Source organism: Vicugna pacos, chromosome 3 (assembly GCF_048564905.1).
Source record: "Vicugna pacos chromosome 3, VicPac4, whole genome shotgun sequence".
Classification (NCBI taxonomy): domain Eukaryota; kingdom Metazoa; phylum Chordata; class Mammalia; order Artiodactyla; family Camelidae; genus Vicugna; species Vicugna pacos.
The window spans coordinates 86,809,196-86,828,234 of record NC_132989.1 but is presented as its reverse complement, the minus strand read 5'-3'; the positions used below and the strand labels follow the sequence as shown (position 1 = coordinate 86,828,234).

Below are 19,039 nucleotides of genomic sequence, written 5' to 3'. Positions count from 1 at the left end.
AAGACCCAGAAATCCATCACAAAAGGCAGTGTTCTTAGAGGTCACCGAGTATTCCTTGGCTCTCACTTTCATGCTGTTGGGATCTCATTAGCCTGCCCATTCTGGTCACACGAGATTAAATCATTGTTTATTGACAAGAACTATTATTTATTTCTTTCACTGCTCGTAAATCATCCTTTTTCCTAAGAACTTCTGATCTATCCAAACACCAGTCATGTTAGCAAACTTGCATAAGCAGGACTCCAGGCTTTTGCTAATAAGGTTGTGCAATGTACAAAAAGTACAAGAATTTGTGGCAAGTTTAGTCTAAAAGTCTTGACATTTTATTAATTTATTTTCTCTGGCACTTCCCTTTTACCAACAACCGACTGAAAAAAAATGAGAGAACTATTGGTTATACATGTAAATTTTGCTTGTCTTTCTTAGCCTTTAATTCTACTGGCTGTTTTCTATCTTGCTGCTTCCTCTTCTCTTGGTACAGTGACTTTTCCCAAGAAGTTTTCATTTATTTTAAATCAAATTTTGGCAAACACAGAAATACTTTTTTTTGTCTTCTTGTAACCTAAGTGCTGCTTTTAAATATGTTAATATTACATTTCATTCTACCAAGTTCATCCAAAGAACATGGAGAAGTTTATGGGAAAGATTAAACTTTTAAGTTTAGCAGTAAATATAAGACTTAAAATTGTGAAAAGGCAACAGATTTTTTAAATCTATTTAAAATTCATCACAATTGAAAATACCAAATGTTAACAATGTTAGCAAATTTATGGAAACTTTTAACTTGGTAATGATGAAACTTTTACGTTAAAAACTATGCATATTTTAGCATTTTAAAGCTAAATAAGCATCAGTGGCTACTGAATTAAATTATGGTCTTTCTCATCCTCTTAAAGGTTTAACTATAGGTTTCAGGGTAAAAGAATTTGCCTTTGATTTGAAATCTCTATAAGCATTTGTTGTGTGGAATTACCTGATATGAAGAAAGAAAAAGAATGAGGTCAAGTAGAAGTTAAATTTTGTTGCGTTTTACTTTTCTTCTTCCAATTAATTCTTCCAAGCTCTGCAAGTGAATACCATATTTCAATTGCGGCCAATGAGACAGTCCCTGAAGTTATTACTTCTACTGAGGACATTGGAAATGAAATTAATATCTTCTACTTGGTAAGACATTTCCTCTGTGTTAGTGTTGTAAATGAGCTATTTGTAAGTTTATAAGTTATATAAAAGTATTAACATAACGCCATTTGCAGCAACATGGATGCTCCTAGAGAATGTCATTCTAAGTGAAGTAAGCCAGAAAGAGAAAGAAAAATACCATATGAGATCGTTCATATGTGGAATCTAAAGACTCATGGACAGAGAATACAGACTTGTGGTTACCAGGGGGGTAGAGGGTGGGAAGGGATAGACTGGGATTTCAAAATTGTAGAATAGATAAACAAGATTACACTGTATAGCACAGGGAAATATACACAAAATGTTATGATAAATCACAGAGAAAAAAATGTGACAATGAGTGTGTATATGTCCATGAATGACTGAAAAATTGTGCTGAACACTGGAATTTGACACAACATTGTAAAATGATTATAAATCAATAAAAAATGTTAAAAAAAAGTATTAACAGACACATAGAAACATATTTATTCAATTCCATCCTATTTTTCTTTATAATTTTGCTACTTTAAAAGAGTTTTGTTTAAATTGATGATAATTATACTTGGAAGCAAATTTAAAGACCCAAGTCTCTAATTTCCTTATAGGACACAATTTATTAGAATGACTCCCTGGAAAAAATAAACTAGGGAAGCAAGTAGACACTACCTATAAATCTGGAGACTTTATTTGCATTTATTTTTTTCAGTATGACTGAAAAAGTGCTTTTTAAAATAATCTGACTATTTCAGAAATCGATTATTTCACATTGTCTTGGTAATAATTTTCTTTACTCAAAAATAAATTTGTATCTCATTCTGCTCCTTGCTATCTCTCAAATGTATTATAGCATAACTTAACTGATGTTTCCACTACCACCTCCTTAAGTGATGTTTCTATTACATCATTTATTTTTCTTTTTGAACCCTTCAAAGCAAACTTTTTCTAACCATTATAGTAAACAATTATGGAATTGAGCAAGGCTGTCATTTTCGGTAATGCCTACTTGCAGACACAGACTCAAGTTAATGTTACTCGAGTAAAAGAAAGTCCAATTTAAATTATGGATTTAAATCTGTATTCAAGAGTATGAAATAATGCAACATTATTATAGGTGAAGATGGTCTCAGCCTCTTGAAATTGCCAATGATGAAAAAGGAAATTCTCTTACAAAATGGAAATAAATGTATACTCTCAAGAACATTTCGTTATTTTTTTTGTGCCCTTTGCTGAACTGCCTATGACAACTTACATTTCTGTGAATGCCAGTCACTCTACTACTGGGATAAATTTTTGAAATTTCGGCTACCAGGTTTTTCTCATCCCATTTGCTTTTCCTGGTGTAGAGAATTCAGCAAATGACAAGGGAAAAATGGGAAGAAAGGAAAGGAGAAGAAAAGAAGGAAAGAGAGGAGAGGAGGGAGGGACTTTGAATGTGGTAGAGGTAGATCTTCATGAATTGTCACCTTCTAGGGTCCAGACTTGAAACAGGTGCTCTCAAACTATTATAAATAATGTTGATGTAAATAACATTGTTAAGAATATCCCTCAGCATATATCTTTTGTATCTCTGCCTGTTTTGCTAGGGTAAAATCTAAAATTGGAGTAATGGAATTAAAAAAAGAAATTTTTTTTTCAAGTGGGACCCAGTAATTTTACTGCTAGGAATTTACCATAGGAAATTATTGGTGGTACAATAATGCTCAGAGATACTCTTAGCAATGTTGTTTATGGTAATTTAAAAATTAAAATCTGGGCAAAACTTAAAAGCTTAACAACATGAATTTGCTTAAATTATCCATTATTCAATGGGGAGACAGCTGTTACAGTAGTTCAGAGGGCACATTTTGGAGTTTATAAAACCCTAATTTTGCTATTTACTAGCTCTGAGACCGTGGAAGATTTTATTCTCATTCTAAACTTATTTCCTCATAGATAAAACAGGGATAATAAGAGAATCTACTTCATAGGGCTATTAACAGGGTTAAAAACAATGCAAGTAAGAAAGTTAGCACAGGGCCTAGAACACGGTCAACAATAAATATTGATGTGGTGGTTGTCACTCAGTGGCTAATGAAATTCATATTCTCAAAGAATCCCTAGGTTTATGGAAAGATGCCACGACATAATAAACTTTACAAATGGGATGCCAAATTTCATATTTTATATGATACAAACTTTATGATATGCATATACAAATATAAAAGGTAATTTGTACACTGAAATGTTACCAATATAGTGGAAATGTGGGAAACTTTCTGTTTTTCAATATTTTTCAATGTTTCTATAAGGAACATTGTTTCCAATCAGAAAAAATAAGTATGCATTACAGAATACACAATTTATGACTCAATATCAAGAAACAGGTGGAATTAGGCTGGGAGGCCGTGCCAGGCAAGCCCAGGGCACACTACAATAAGCAGGTAAGAAGTGGGGAGCATATTTAAGAGGCCAGGAACAGCTGGGCAGGGATCTCCAGAGTTTAATCCTCAGCAAGCACAGAAAACAGCTCCAGATCTGAGTAGCTCTCAGTCTGGAAGGCTCAGGTAGGTAGGTGAGTTGGACTCCCTGGCATCTGTCTCTGTATATTGAGGAGCACCCTGCTACTTAAGGATTCAGCCCAGGAAGGCCAGGGGGAAGGCTGAGGGCTGGAGATGATGGTGGGTAGGGAGGGCACATTACTGGGTGGCTCCAGTTCTGTTGCATCTCTTCTAAGCAAGGGAGGGCTTCTGCATAGGGAATCCAGCTTCCTGCTGAATTCCCTCCCACCCAGCTTTCCTCCCCTGTGACCCACAGTCACTATTGGTGGCATGATGCGATGTCAAGTGAGAATTTTAGGTTAGCGGATAAAAGCGATGGCAATTGAAATGAGAGTCAGTCTGATTCTCAGAGGACTGGATTATCAACAGCCAGTGCCACAACCCTAGCTGGGCACAGGATTGTGAAGAGAAGCAGATAGGTGTCTGGTTTGCGTGCACCAGAGCCCATCTAGCTGGGGTGAGAAATGATTTTGTGGGCTCGGAATTATAGCAAGCTGGGTGAGGCAAAGAAAAATACGCTCACCTGTTCTGAGTGAATCAGGTAAACGGTCTCCCTCATTTCCACCTCCAGGAAGACTGATATGCTAGAACGGACAATGAGCATGGTAAACGGAAAAAAATTAACCCTGAGTTTGGGAGGATGAAGGAACAATATATGATTGTAGCTGATGCGTATAATCACTGACCGTTAAACATCTTTATTTTTTTGCTTATTTAATTATGCCAATTCCCTGAACAGTGCCATAAGTCCTCTGCATTTATTTTGGGATGCACAATATTATACAACTTAATTCATCAGTTAAGAACCTGAATCCTATATAAGGCAGAAAAGCTGCTGTTGAAAGAGGAAGAAAGAATTACCTTTCTTTTTTTCGCTTGTAGATTAGAAAGACCGGACACTTTCCAATGCCAGAACTGAAGCTGTCAATTTCATTCCCCAACATGACATCAGATCATTCTCCTGTACTGTACCCAAGTGGATGGTCATCTTCTGACGTGAGTCATGCGTGCTTCGGAATTACGTTGTTATGTTATCTTCTCCAACTTGTATCTAAAGCCTTTTGTTCTGTGTGCCGCTTGTGATCAAGAGCCTTTACCAAAGTAACTTGGAGCGGCATTTAGACAAATGCACTATGACTTTCACTACTACTAACTACTACCACCTGCCACTAGTTATTTAGTAACTGCATTCATTCCGCATAGCTGCTATGGTAACAAGTTACCCCAGACTGGGTGGCTGAAAACAACAGAAATGTATTCTCTCCCAGTTCTGAAGGCCAGAAGTCTAAAATTAAGGTTGGTTCCCTCTGGAGTCTCCAAGGGACAGTCCGTTCCATGCCTCTCTCCTAACTTCTGGAGGCCGATGTCGGCCCTTGCCGTTCCTTAGTGTGTGACAGCATCACTCCTACCGCTGCCTCTGTCTTCACAGGGCTATCTTCCCTGTGTTTCGGTGTCTTCTGCCGTTCTGTCTCCTAAAGCACACTCATCAGTGGATTTAGAGCCTGACCTAAATTCAGAGTGATCTCATCTGGAAATCCTTAATTTAATTACATCTGCAATGACCCTGTTTTCAAATAAGGTCACAGTCACAGGTTCCAGGTGTCAGAACTTGGGTATATCCTTTGGGGATCCCTAATCAATCCACTAGAGCAGGTTTTAGATAAATAATTGTTGACTTATGCCTAAAAAGTTTGTTAGACCTTTAATTTACTTGAAGTGTTCAAACAGCTCTATAAAAAGACTCATTCATTGCTCCTCAGCACATACAGCTGATCTGAAACAGTACACTACAACTCTCTCCAGGTATTAGCGATGTCACACCCCCTTCATACCTACAGCATTGAATGAGTCTATATGGAAGTTTATTGTTACGCTTTTGTCTCAAAGATAGAAAATCACAATAAGTATTGAATTAATCCATGCATGATTTCAGCATTTGACAATCTCTTCTTTTTAGACATTTTGTTTCAGTTTAAGTATTCTCAGAAATCAAGAAATAGCATCAGTTGGCTTGTAATAGGAAGTTGGCTTGTAATATTTAAATGTTTCCCTAAAGGCAAGGAAAACATAAACCTCTAGCATTTACCTCTAATCCAAAAAAGCAGGTTTGTGGGAACCTAGAAGAATAAAATTGGACTTGTCCTACCACTTATGAACCTCTATTTTTTATTGAAGTGCAGATGAACGATGTGTCCATCTCTGGTGTACAGCATAAGTCCCAGTCATGCATGAACCTCTATTCTTGATACCTTTTATCAGGGATGGAGAGAGTCCTGGGGAAGCAAAAGATTTTTTACATTAAGTCTAGAAAAACAATCCAAGAACCAGTATCTTATAAACATGGCATTTTAACATCTCTAGGACTGCTTTCTTACATCTTCCTCCCACACAGACTGTGTCTTACCGTGGGACATAGGGACTCCTGGTGAACTGGATGAATACATGAACACAGATGGAAGTCCCTCTCTGGTTTTTGTTTGTTTCACTAACCATCTTATGAGCCATCATCTTGAATAACAAATGCTAATCCTTTTTTTTTAACTCAGTAGAGTTAACTTTTTTCTCTCTCTGTTTTGTGGGGATCTACAAACTAATGTTTGATGAAAACAATAAATTAATGAGTGTGTTACATAATAGTAAGTTCTGCGAGCATCCTTCATTCCCTACAGCAACTTTTATCGCGACCTCTTACAATTCAAATATGGCATGGTAACAGTAATTCTGATCTGGGGTCGTGTGTCTTCTATACGCACACTTACGAAGATGTACGTTTCACATCTGGCACAGTGGCTTTCATTCACAGATTGGTCACATTATACCACCAAGTTATTTTCCCCTCTGACATCTGGCATTGTCTGATAGAAGAAATATTTTTATTTCTTAGAATGCAAACTGCAAACCCAGTAGCCTCCAGGATCCTTTTGATATCAACTCTGGAAAGAACACGATTATATCCAAACCTGAAGATCTCAAACGAGGCACCATTCTGGTAAATTCAAATTACCAAGACAAGTGTTAACTCTATATCCTGCTTTCCAAGTGAATAAATTCAATATCGATCTAAAAATAATAATCTTATAAAATATTTTATTATACTATCTTTTATCAAATAGCAAGAGTACTAATTTATATCTCTGGACATTTAAACAGGACTGCAGTACATGTAAATTTGCAACCATCACATGTACTCTGATTCCTTCTGACGTGAGCCAGGTGAATGTTTCGCTTATCTTATGGAAACCAACTTTTATAAAAGTAAGTAACTGCATTGTTCTCTGCAATAATTGAACTATATGAATGCATATTTGTTCATCACTTAGTATATGCAAAGCAGAGTGCTTCTGCAGAAAAAACACAGACTGAAAGTCTGAAAACAACGTGGTCCAAGCCCCAGCTCTACTAAACCAGCTATTTGGATCTCATTTTCCTTGTCTGTTAGTAACTAAGTTATCTTCAAGGTCCCTTTTCAAATATAAGCTTGTTTTTTGAGTTTCTCTTGTTCTTTTCCTTTACACCTTCAGAGATAAACACTATACAACGCCAAAGTTTGCACTTACCTTAGTGCTTCAGAGCTCAGTTAAGGGGCAAACAATTTTAGAGAGACAATCTTTGACACCATTAACAAAGAGTAGAGCTAGTATGTATTATATAGACTCATCGTGTTTGATCAGACTACCTATCTATCTATCTTGGAGGACATTTTTTAACCCCTAATAAAGTCAAGCCCATCTGACAACTAGCTACTTTACAGCTTCGTCCATTGCAGTTTGCATTATTTGTTTCTCTATTAGATGTATTTTGTTAATTATATGAAATTTCCACTTTTAGGTTTGAGCATATCAGGTTGTTATTTTTGTAAGTCATGAATTGTTGGATATGGGTGACTTCATGCTTAATCCTAAACAAGCTCCTGTGTAAACCTCTGCACCAGAGTGTAACTATTTCCGTAACTAGCCATGTGAAAGGGATGGCAGGGTGTGGGGTTTGTTTCTGCTAAGGATAAATCTGAATGAAAACTGCTTTATTCAGAAAAATTCCCCGTTCTGTAACAAGGGTCTAAGTGAGAATTTGAATGCAAAGAGGAAGGGTGGGTATACAGTCATCCTTTCATACCACCAGTTCTGTTTGGGTGTTAAACTGCTGTTTCAACCCTTCAGAACAATTTTAGGTTGAAAAATTGCACTACTTAAACATGACTAGCTCTCATTGTGATTAGCTTTATATACTGAAAATGAAACCTGTTTGCTTTTTTCAGGCACATTTTTCCAGCTTAAATCTTACTGTAAGGGCAGAGCTTCAGAGTGAAAATACATCATTAGTTTTAAGTGCTGGTAATCAAAAAAGAGAGGTAAGTGAGACTCCAAACTTTGAAAACATTATACATTTCATTCTGTTTGTGACATAATGTTTTATATTTGCTTATAGTCCCTAAAGCAGTGACTAGCACTGCTCCCAAAAAATGACACTTTTTGCTTCAAATTATACTCAATTAGCGTCAAGTGTGATTTCAGTCTCATTTTTCTTTGTAAGAAACTGGGAAAAACATGGTATTTACAATTAACATGTCATGTTTTACTTTATTGTTTCTAACTATCACAGTAAATTGATGTTTTTACTTTCACCTTGATAACAAATGTTGCATTTGTAAATTTTCGTCCTTAAAAACTGACATTATAAAATGCAGTTGAGATCTGAAGAACAGACTTGAAAAATAATTTCTTTATAGAAAGTATCTTTATACTGTACAGGACTACATTAAACTCTATAAAATTTTCTTCATTTACTCATTGGGAAATTTGAAACAAAAATGAAGTGTTATTCCCTAGTACAGATACATGCTGGAGCCCTTGATAAAAATAAAATGGTTTGAGTTTTTTTTCCTCTTGTCCTGTTACAAAATAAAGCCAAAGTACGTGTTATAGATGTGGGCACTTCAGCATTATTTCCCCTTTTACATCAGAGTTTAAATATTTCATGTGGATATTATGAGTCATAAAATTCTATTTTGAAGCTACCTAACATTGAGATGTTTTAAATTTTTATTTCAAATAATTCCAATGTCAGTGACCTCTGATAAATATTCACCTTTAAAAAGTACATGCATAGAATGCATAGAATATCTGCATATAATGTTTACTTACTTTGTAAAGAGCATTTAGCCCAATAAATGAAAAGTTGTTCCCCATATAGAAAAGCTAAAATTTCACAGGTAAGCACCAAAAAAATGAGTAAATATTATTGGAAAATGATATTACATGATAATATTGTAAAAGAACACATTTGATTCCTAAATATATTTTGTTAAAAATTTATAATTAGCTTTATTTTCCCTAAATACTAGTTTAAAAATTCCCCACAGAGCTGTTTATTCTACATTTTATCCTAAAGAAAAATTAATTTGTTAAAATTATTTGAAATGATCACTTTGTAAGTGTGTGATCTTAGAGAAGTTGGTGATCCCATCCAGACTTCGGTTTCTGTACCTTTAAGTTCAGGGAATTGTTTTAGATGTGTTTAAAGTCTGTCTTAAAGAGTCTGCTTCTGAGGGGGAAATTGTAGCTCAGTGGTAGAGTGCCTACTTAGCATGCACAAGGTCCTGGGTTCTAATCCCCAGCACCTTTATTAAGAAATAATTAAGTAAACAAACCTAATTACCTCCCCCACCCCCCAAAAAAGGTCTGATTCTGTGTATATCTATACTCCTACCTGCTCCATGTTCCTGATACATCAGCAGTGACCTACCCAGAGCAATTTGAGAAATTTGGATCAGTATCCACTACATGCAAATAAGTATCTCCCCTGTTAGTTCCCTTTTTTTACCCCTAATCTTCCCCTCTAGGTTAAGGAATTGAGATGTTCCCCCATTAAAGGCAAACAGAGGATCTTTAGCTATTTTTGGTCACTGATAGCTACCCTGAATTAGTTTTTTTTTTTCCTCAGAAACCTCGGAATGAGACATAGGAAAAATACCTTTCATTGGGGTTTGGCTGCCACCTTGAGAGAGCTTGAGTAGCTGGAATGCTAAAAGCTGTCTCTTTCAAAGATTTACTTCAGTTGAGACCTAATTTGTAGATACCAGGAGTATGTCAGGAATAGACAGTGTAGTATAACCAAAAACACATTTGGGGCGATATATGCAAAAATTCATTTATCTGTACACTTGAGATTTGTGCATTTTACTATATGAAAATTGTACCTCGATTTGTTAAAAAAATAAAATAAAGCACATTAGAATTAGAATTGGGAAACCTACTCAGGTTTATGTGTCAACAACTTGTGACAATATTTCAGCTCCAACTTATGCCATTGTGATAACACACTGACGTCTATTAACAAACCTTTGAAACATGCAATACCGTTGGTTCTCCCTGAGTTAAATTCACCTCTGCCCTTGAGCATTCTGATTCATAGACAATTTACTCTTTATGTATGAATTTCTGAAGGATAAGGTTATAAAATTGTTTTGGTAATAATGAATTTGACATGGTTAGAGATTTAGAATAGATGAAGGGCACTTTTAATTGGAAAGTCAATGTTTTCTCTGCATGTAGTAATGAGATTAAGTACACTGTTTGGTAGAAGATTACAGCCTATAAGAACTCGGTGTATTAGGAGTTCTAAGAGGTGTTTATCAGTGTTAACAATCTTGTTTAATAATTTTCAGCTCGCTATTCAAATATCCAAAGACGGGCTGCCAGGCAGAGTGCCATTGTGGGTTATCCTCTTGAGTGCTTTTGCTGGATTATTGCTATTAATGCTGCTCATATTAGCACTGTGGAAGGTAAGAATCAAAGTTCCTTTGACTTTTCTATTTCAATTATCAACAGCATATTGGTGAAACAAATTATAATTTATCCATCCTGTGGAATACAGTATCATACAGCAATGAAAAACATTGAAATGATGACCAAGACAAAATTAAAAAGAAAAATGGACGTCTCAGACATGGTGTACAACTTGACCCCATTTTTGTACCAGTAAAAAAAAAAAATCACAGCCAAAAATCATGGAACATCTCTCTAAAGGTTGGGATTAAAGGAGACTCACTTGCCTCTAACACGAAATTTTAAATTAAGTATACGTTACTTTTATAAGCAGAGAAGAATGAAAACTCTCTCTTACAGAAAAAGAAAAGTACGAATTCCTATGTCAATTTAAGAATATATAAACCACGTTATTATGGTTAAGATACGCCTTATCCTAATCACACATCTCTATGTATCTTAAAAATTAAATGTTCCTTTAACCTATAAAAATACCACATTTTTGCAATCATTGTGTACCTGAATAAGAAATGAGATTTATTAATTAGTTGATGAAACAGAAATCTTACAGTTTCATAGACTTCTGTTTCAAATCCTCCTATAAAACCGAGTAACCATCTATTTTCTGTGGAGTAAATCCACATATTTACATATATGTTTTGCTTAAATTGAGATATGCAAGATTTTTCAAACACTTAGCTGTTATCATTTTCAAATTAAGCAGAACTAAGATGGTATCTTTTAGGATAAATTTAATAGAGGATAAAATCTCATAGAAAAGTTGAATTTAATGTTTTCTAATTAAGCATCAAATTGGCATTTATTCTAGCATATCACCCTATAGTTTACCTATTATTTTGTTGAATAGCTAAACTATGCTAAAAATACAGATTGTGGCTGCATGTTCATTTTTCTAATTCCTGAGCAGCAGAATTACCTTTAATCAAATAATTTAAATAACAAATTTCTCTCCCACCACATGATCAACTGTTCCTTTCCTTTCTGCCCCTTATAATGACTAACTTCCTCTTTTGGAGGGTTACTCTCACAGAAGATGAACAAAGCCATGTTAAAGATGTAGGTCAAGAGCATTTAGCTCAGTAAATAGAATCCATAGCTCTTCTCTAGCAGTCTTCAAGACAGAAATCTCCACCATCTCAAACCTCCAGCTCTTCCTCCTACATTGCAGGGTATCCGTGCTCTGTCTGTAATACCTGGCTTTGCCACACTGTGGTACCCAAGGGCCGGCTTAGTGATGTCAAGTTGCTTGAAATGTAGGATGTGGTTTCTTCGCTCATAGCCACCTCTAGGAGAACGTTTTACTGTTAATTTCTTTCAGTGTGGTCTCCTTTTCTAAGCACAGCACTTGCTCCGTGTAGTTTTAGGACACTGCTGCCATGAGAAGAGGAAAGCCAGCGCTGATATTTGGATAGTCTTTCTGGCTGCATACCTCTGTTTAAAACTAACAAATAAGTTTCAGCCAGCTGTTTTTTTTGGTCATCAGTCTGGAAAAGCATAAACGTAAAATCAAACACATTCTTCCATCCAGTAAATGTTTTGATGATACGTTCTGATGGCTTCATAGATCTTCTTTTTAAGCCCACAGCAAGATCATTTAACCACCTGTGGACTGTCCTGCCCAGTAGGTCCAGTTTGATCAGCCACATTGGTGGCAGACCCGGCAATCAGAACGGTGATTCCACAGTAGGACGGAAGGGAACCAGCACTTAATTATTGAATAATTTTACTACATTCCAGGAACTGTTGTAAGCTTTTCTGCTTTCATACTAACATCAGTTCTAGAAGGAAAACACTATTATGGACCTCATTTTGTAAGCACAGGAGCTGAGTTATAGGCAAGTTAAATATGTTTCCCAAGGCCACAGGGTTTGTCAGGTTCGGAGTAAAGATCTGAATCTGGGCCATTTCACTTCTGTGCCAACACCATCAGCTCCTCAATCTGCGTACTCTCTTGCTTATTCACTCTGTGATCCTTACAACCTTCTCAACTAAGTGTTCTAACTACATTTTACCCCTGAGGACCCTGAAGCAAACAGTTAACTCTTGCAAGAGTTACCAGCTAAAATCAGGGGACGGTTCAAGGTTCAATTATTGCTCTCTCTGCAAAGCCAACCCCTCATCCAATATATCCCACCCCTGCAGGCTATGGGGCAGGGCTTTTCACTCTGGAGCTCCAGGAACTGGGTTTCGTTCAAGAGGGTCATGAACTCTCCAAAACGCATAAACACGATTGGTATTAGAGAGAGAGTCCCTCAGCAGAGACTGGGCTCAGACTCGCAGCAGCTCGATTACACTGAAAATCTTAATTGGCCCTCCTCCTGCTTGCACCTCCCTGAAGCATTCGGTCTGCAGGAGGCTCAGAAGAGCGACTCTCACCCCAGGCATCTTTTTAGACTCATTAGACCTGGACCAGAAACCTCAGGACTATTCTTTCTTCCTCCTTCCTCCAAATCCCACCACTCTGGAAGTTCACCGAAACTCTCAGTCTGAGACTTCGTGCAGGAAACAGGCCAAACGTTCCCCCCCGGAGCTGGGATTACATTTCAAAAGACAGTCTTTATATCTTTATCTTTGTAGCTCACATAGCAGGGATTAAAGCTTAACAGAATCTTAGTAGGTGTTTAATGTACTTAATGGTGAGGGGAGAAGGCTTGTAGGGGACACAGGTTTAAATATAGAAAAACATGTCCTGAAATATGGTACCACACCCTCAGAGAGAAGCCCAGTCAGACAAATATAACCAATAGAATAGAATGAAACTCAGTCCACAGAGGAACCCGAGAAAGCAGATGGTTCCTCTCTCTTAACTTAATCTCATTCCAATGTCTGAAGTTCCACCATTGATGATTTATTTACGAATCCTAAAGCTTGTTCCTCACTTAATATGCATATCCTTGGGTAATGTGGACAGGGGAATAGCACTGCCATCTTTTAGTCTTTTATATGTTAATATAAATGTATATGACTATATGATAGTCATTGAGCAGGTATTTCTGCCAGGGACAGTTTTATAAGACCTTTGTCATAGGGTTTTGAACTAGGGAATCACAAGTCAGATCATTAAGTAAATACAAAAAGAAGAAGAAGGAAAGCAAATGCTACAAAGAAAGTCTGGGTGCTGAAAACAAACTTACCTTGCTGCAAATGTTGGCTTGTATTGACCTCATTCAGTTTGAAGCTATAAACTATGTTTTCTTAGTCTTCACTCTAATCACCCAACTTCCACTAAAAATCCAATGTTAATAGAACCTGTTGGGTGGGAAAGTTTAGATAACTGAAGTTAAGTTTTAAAATAAAGCATGGAATGTGTGAAAGCAGAGAAAGGTTGAAAAGAAGCAAAAGGACTTGAAAAGGATAGACGTCAGAAGCCAGGCGGGGCAGAAAAAGAAGTTGTAATTCGCCATCTGCTTTTGTGACAACCTTGTCAGATTTATCATCGATGCAGGACGTGCAGGGACAAGTTAGGAGGCCTAATGGTTTGTGAATTCAGAACTTTTATATTTGGCTCAAAGGAAAAGACCTGATACATGTAGGAGAACTGGAATTCTCTAAGGAAGACAAATGTACTGTTTTTTCATGTTCATTTGTTCTGTTGCCACCTTTTATGTGACATCTCCCACCAACTAGATTCTGGCATGGAGGATGACATGAAGTCCTGAGAAAAACTGCTCTAATTTAAAACTGCATGTTTTTGACCATTTGTGCCCTTGAAACCTTCACCTATTCAATAATTATTTAAATATATATATAATATTTATATATTATATATATAATTCCCTTGCATAATTTACCATGACTTCATGATTAAAATGATGTGAAGGTACCACACTTTCATAGACTTAACTCACTATCTTTGCTTTAACTATTATAATCCACTCTCAAATTAAAATATATATATATACATAGACTTTTTTTAAAAAACACTTCTCTAGGACCTTTTTTAAAATATCTTTTTTTAAATATCCATTTTAGATTAGAATGTTGTAAAAATCCCTTTCAGCTCCCATACTTATTATTCTGTATAATCAGAAATAAAGCACTTGTAATTTTTATGATGCCTGATATCACAAAGCATAATGAAAAATGACCCACATTCACCACCATGTGAAATTTTTTGTATATTCAGGGACTTCGTTTTCATATTCAAATGACACAGGGTGATTTCAAGAGGCTCTTTGTGTCAGGCCTATGTAGACAGATGTTCTAACACATTTAAAGTTAATCCAGACAATTCAGAAATCTCCCCAACTCCTTAGCCATAGTGTACCTACCAGATTCACCACCAGCTCTAATGACCTCAATTTATGACCATTGGTTATTTGATGGAAATTTCTCTAAAACATCCCTGAAAAAGAAAGATGATGGCAGAGATAGTGCTAGGTAACTGCAGTTTGTATGTCTCCCAGAATATTTTCCCAGAAGCCTTTTAGTTTGCTACATGTACTAGTTTTTACTAGGAGACATAATATGTTTAATGAACAAAAAATTTGAAAATGAAATAGCAATTTAATAAATGTCATTTCTTGATATTCAATATTACTTACTAGGTCAATGAAAAAATACCCCTCGATTATATGATTTTTATGTCCACAATTGCTAACATATTACTAAACTAAATTTTATCCGAGAAGATTAGTATTACCTAAATTCAGATAATTAATTGTATTTTGTCTGGTATTTTCTCAACAGATTGGATTCTTCAAAAGACCACTAAAGAAGAAAATGGAGAAATGATACATTTTTGAAAAGAAAAAAATTATTCAATGATCTGTCCTCAGGTTTGCCTCAAATATGTGACAAGAAATTTATCAATTCAGTTAAAGTCGTAGTCACATAACTTATGTAATCCATCAGGGATTAAGCACTTGGAAAATTACAGATCAAGCATGATCCAGAAATAATACCTTAGTGATATATTTTATAAGATGTTGAAAAATATTTTTAGATAATTACTCATTTTTGTTGAGTATTTAAGCAAAATTTCAATGTTTTGAAGATGAAAAATAACCTGTAAAAATATGCTTATATATTAAATCACCATTCAAAGTATTTAAGGGAGTCATAAAAAGGTTTTTATGATTATCACTGAAACATTTACTTTCCAAACTATGTAAATTAAGCTTTTTCCATTGATTCCTGATGGATATCCACATTCAGCATGATAGTCAACATTTTATGTGCCAAGAAAGGAATTACCTGAAAAAGGTCACTTTCCCCTGTTTAAATGAGAAAAATTTCCCAGGTAGAGTCTATATACAACATGGACCAAAATTGGAAGTAAATCCCAGAGAATACCTTCAGCGTCTTTTTGTTGGGTTCTGTACTTGGAAAGTTTTCTTTCCAAAGTGTTTAGTACAATTGAGCTGAAATTCTGTCTAGGATGGAAAATCAAAATCGACTTGTTTAAAAGCCAGTGCACTGAATGGGTTAATTTAAGCTTTTACAGAACACACTTAATTTTGATATTGAACTCTGAAACTCAGAACTCTTTTGTACTGAGAAAGCACAGCAGTTTTGTGTGGTATAACTGACTTGTCATGAAAAGTCACATTGTGTGTGGGATGTGCTAAAGTGGTTTCTGAATGAAACATGGCAACATACATGGAATGCCACTGAAATGCTGGTCATCTTTGCCGGGCAGCTTTTGAGCATTAGAAGTCCCAGGATGTAACCGAATGTAGGAGTTTTCTCAACTCCTTGGTACATGGTTCATTCAAACCCTCAAGCTGTGAGAGTATGTTTATTTTTCATCTTTTTAAAGGTATTTAATTTTCCAACCACATTTCTTATTTTTATGAAAAGGCAGTAGTATTCCATTACAGTATTGCATTTCACCACAAAGCCAATGCTTTTGGAGTGTGGCTTATCAGTATTTAAGGAGATCTCCAGAAGTGTCTTTTGAAGGATTTCAGGTTTGAAAACTCGCACCAATAGAAAGACATCACAGCTTTGTATGAGCTTCTTTGTTCTTGAAGTAATCATTATGGTGCATTGGACTCTGCTGTAGCATAAGCTCCTAGGTTGCTCCATTTCTTAGGAAGAAAACAATGAATGAATGAATGTGTACGTGAACTACTGCTGTAAAAGGTGCTGATACTGCAGCAGCAACGCCATCTCTCCACCCAACTGACCGCAAGATCGGAACCCACAGGTATCCAGAAAGTCCTGGGCTCTGCTTTTCTCAAAAAGCATCAAGTCAATGAAGAAATTAAATGCCATGGATTTAATTTTTAAAAACTAACTTCCAAGGAATTATCTGTGGACTCAGAGGCAGCCTACCTCATGGCTCTCCACACCTACATCTAAGATCCTGATGTCAAAGATGGGCACCTGGGGAGTGCTGAGGTCATGGGTATCTGGAAGAAAGGCTAAATCTTTCCAGAGATTTGATACCCTCTTGCTGGCCTGTCATTGTTCAGAAACGTCCAGTTTCATAATCTTCTTCATTCCCACCCTCATCTCCAGGTTCACCAATCATTGTTTCCACCTGTTTTTTTTTTTGCCCAACAAAACTCATGTCTCTCTTATTTGGAGTCACCATGTTGCCCTGCTCTGTGCACGGTCTGCTCGGCAGCTCTGCTCCAATCTCAGCACATGCGCAGAAATAACTCTACCAGATAAAATGTTTAAAAACGCACACATGTTCTCTGCGACTGCGAGGCAAACGTTCACTGAACCAGGAGTGTGCACATTTAAACTAAGTATGTTGTTAACCCAAAGGGGAAAACAGGAAAGATGGCATTTTGAACTTGCCAGAAAACAGGGGAAGAGCTGTTTGGCCAGATCAAATGGCTACTAATAAACCTGGCATAGTTTTTAACAGAAGTCATTCCTGGTGTTTAAGTATTTAACGAGCCAGATATCCTACTTCCCTTGTATTTGTCATTGGTTGAGGTTTATGTGCATACGTGTCTGTGCTTCTGTGCCCGTGTGTGTAGAAACACACACGCACGCACACATGCGTGGACACAAATTGAACAAAAAATACCTCAATACCAAATGACAGAGTTTACAAAAAATAAACACATAAAAGATACACCACAAGAAAAGTTTGATTCATCCACTTTGCATATAGTTTTCACTTTAACTTTAGTGTACATTGATACAGCTATCTAAATATCACAAATGTAGAGGCTTTGAGTAAAATAGTAAGTCAATAGACATCCCAAATTAGCTTTGTACAAATGTTCTAAAACATAGTCAGCGATTAAGAAATATACTAAATCATTTTATTTTTTAAAAATTGAATAAGAAAAGCAATATTTAAGACTTTATGAGTTTACTGGCTAAGTTAAATTGCACACAAAATTTCTTTTTTTTAACTTTGATGTTTTTTAAAATTAATTATTGCTTCCACTGTGAACTGAATATCTATGAAGTCTCTTTCCAGACCAAGCTCACAATGTTATATTGGTAAATTATTTAACAACTGGCTCTCCAGGAGGAAAAAAATCATTTGCCAATTTCCACGTTCTAAGTAGTTTTGCTATGGTCATTTTCAAGCTATCAACTTAACCCTAACCAGCTTGCAAAATTCCTGAAAATGTATCTGTCAGCCCTTATGATCCAGTATGAGCTGGCTTCAGCACACCATTGAGATAGATTAGAAGACAAAGATAGGCAGATAGATATAAACATAATATACACACACACACACACAAACATGCACAATACAGTCATATTTCGAATTATTCTTAAAATGCTGATCTCAAGCCCAGCAGACATAATGTTCATGTGCCCGACACAGCGTGAGGCCAAACAAACCAAAACATCAGAATTTGCAGATAAAGGTTTATGGCAGGGCCAATGCCCAGGAAAATCCCAAACTCCCAGAAGGGTTTGAGCAAAGCCTACGTAAAGGCAAGGTGGGGTGGTGGGGGCAGTCATCGCAGGGTACTTGCTCAGCTCATGCAAATTCCCTGATGGGTTGATGTGGAGGTAACAGGGCCATGAACACTATCAGCCCCTGGGCACCAGAATGTCTGGAGGCCACGTGCTCACTGTCATCAGGTAGTTCATTCCTTCCCTTTGGTGGTGGTTTTTAGCATCTGAAAAGCTCAGGAAATATGCATGAGATCCTATTATCTGGGTACTTCAGAGAAGAACTACAGCAGAGGGCATGGGGGAGGAGTCTGTCCCAGGAAGGCCCAGCAGGGTCCTGCTGGGTTACAATCGTGCTACATAGGTCCCCAGTTTTCAATTTTTCAATTTCAATTTCTAAAATTATAGCCTTCCTTTAATATTAATAAAAACTGATATGAACTTGTGGGAAAAGGAAGGAGTTAAAAGCAAAAAAAAAAAAAAAAAAAAAAAAAAAAAAGAAACGTAAAGGGCGACACACAGTGAAAATCAGACCTACACAGCCACCAAAACACTGTTCCACTTTCTCTAGGAGATGGAGCCACTCTGTGAAAGGTCATCCTTTGTAAATATTTGTAATTTCTATGATCCAGTTTGAACTTCAGTGATCCAATTTGTTTATTTTCTCCGAGCACTAGATTCATGGGCAGTTTAATCTCTAAATATTATCTGTGTCATTAGTGGGCTGGAAATGAA

The 19,039-nt window shown here is 36.4% G+C and overlaps 1 protein-coding gene across 3 annotated transcripts in view; it reads left to right on the top strand.

The window, feature by feature from the left end:
• ITGA1 (integrin subunit alpha 1) overlaps nt 1-18,807 on the top strand; it is a 150,138-nt gene extending 131,331 nt beyond the window's left edge. For all 3 annotated transcript variants that reach the window (XM_072958709.1, XM_006205982.4, XM_072958708.1), the window contains exons 23-29: nt 1,062-1,164; nt 4,581-4,694; nt 6,583-6,687; nt 6,849-6,953; nt 7,954-8,046; nt 10,363-10,479; nt 15,173-18,807. In XM_072958709.1, the coding sequence (XP_072814810.1) occupies nt 1,062-1,164; nt 4,581-4,694; nt 6,583-6,687; nt 6,849-6,953; nt 7,954-8,046; nt 10,363-10,479; nt 15,173-15,217 (682 nt within the window). In that variant the 3' untranslated portion in view covers nt 15,218-18,807. The remainder of the gene's footprint in view (nt 1-1,061; nt 1,165-4,580; nt 4,695-6,582; nt 6,688-6,848; nt 6,954-7,953; nt 8,047-10,362; nt 10,480-15,172) is intronic.
• The last annotated feature ends 232 nt before the right edge of the window (nt 18,808-19,039 follow it).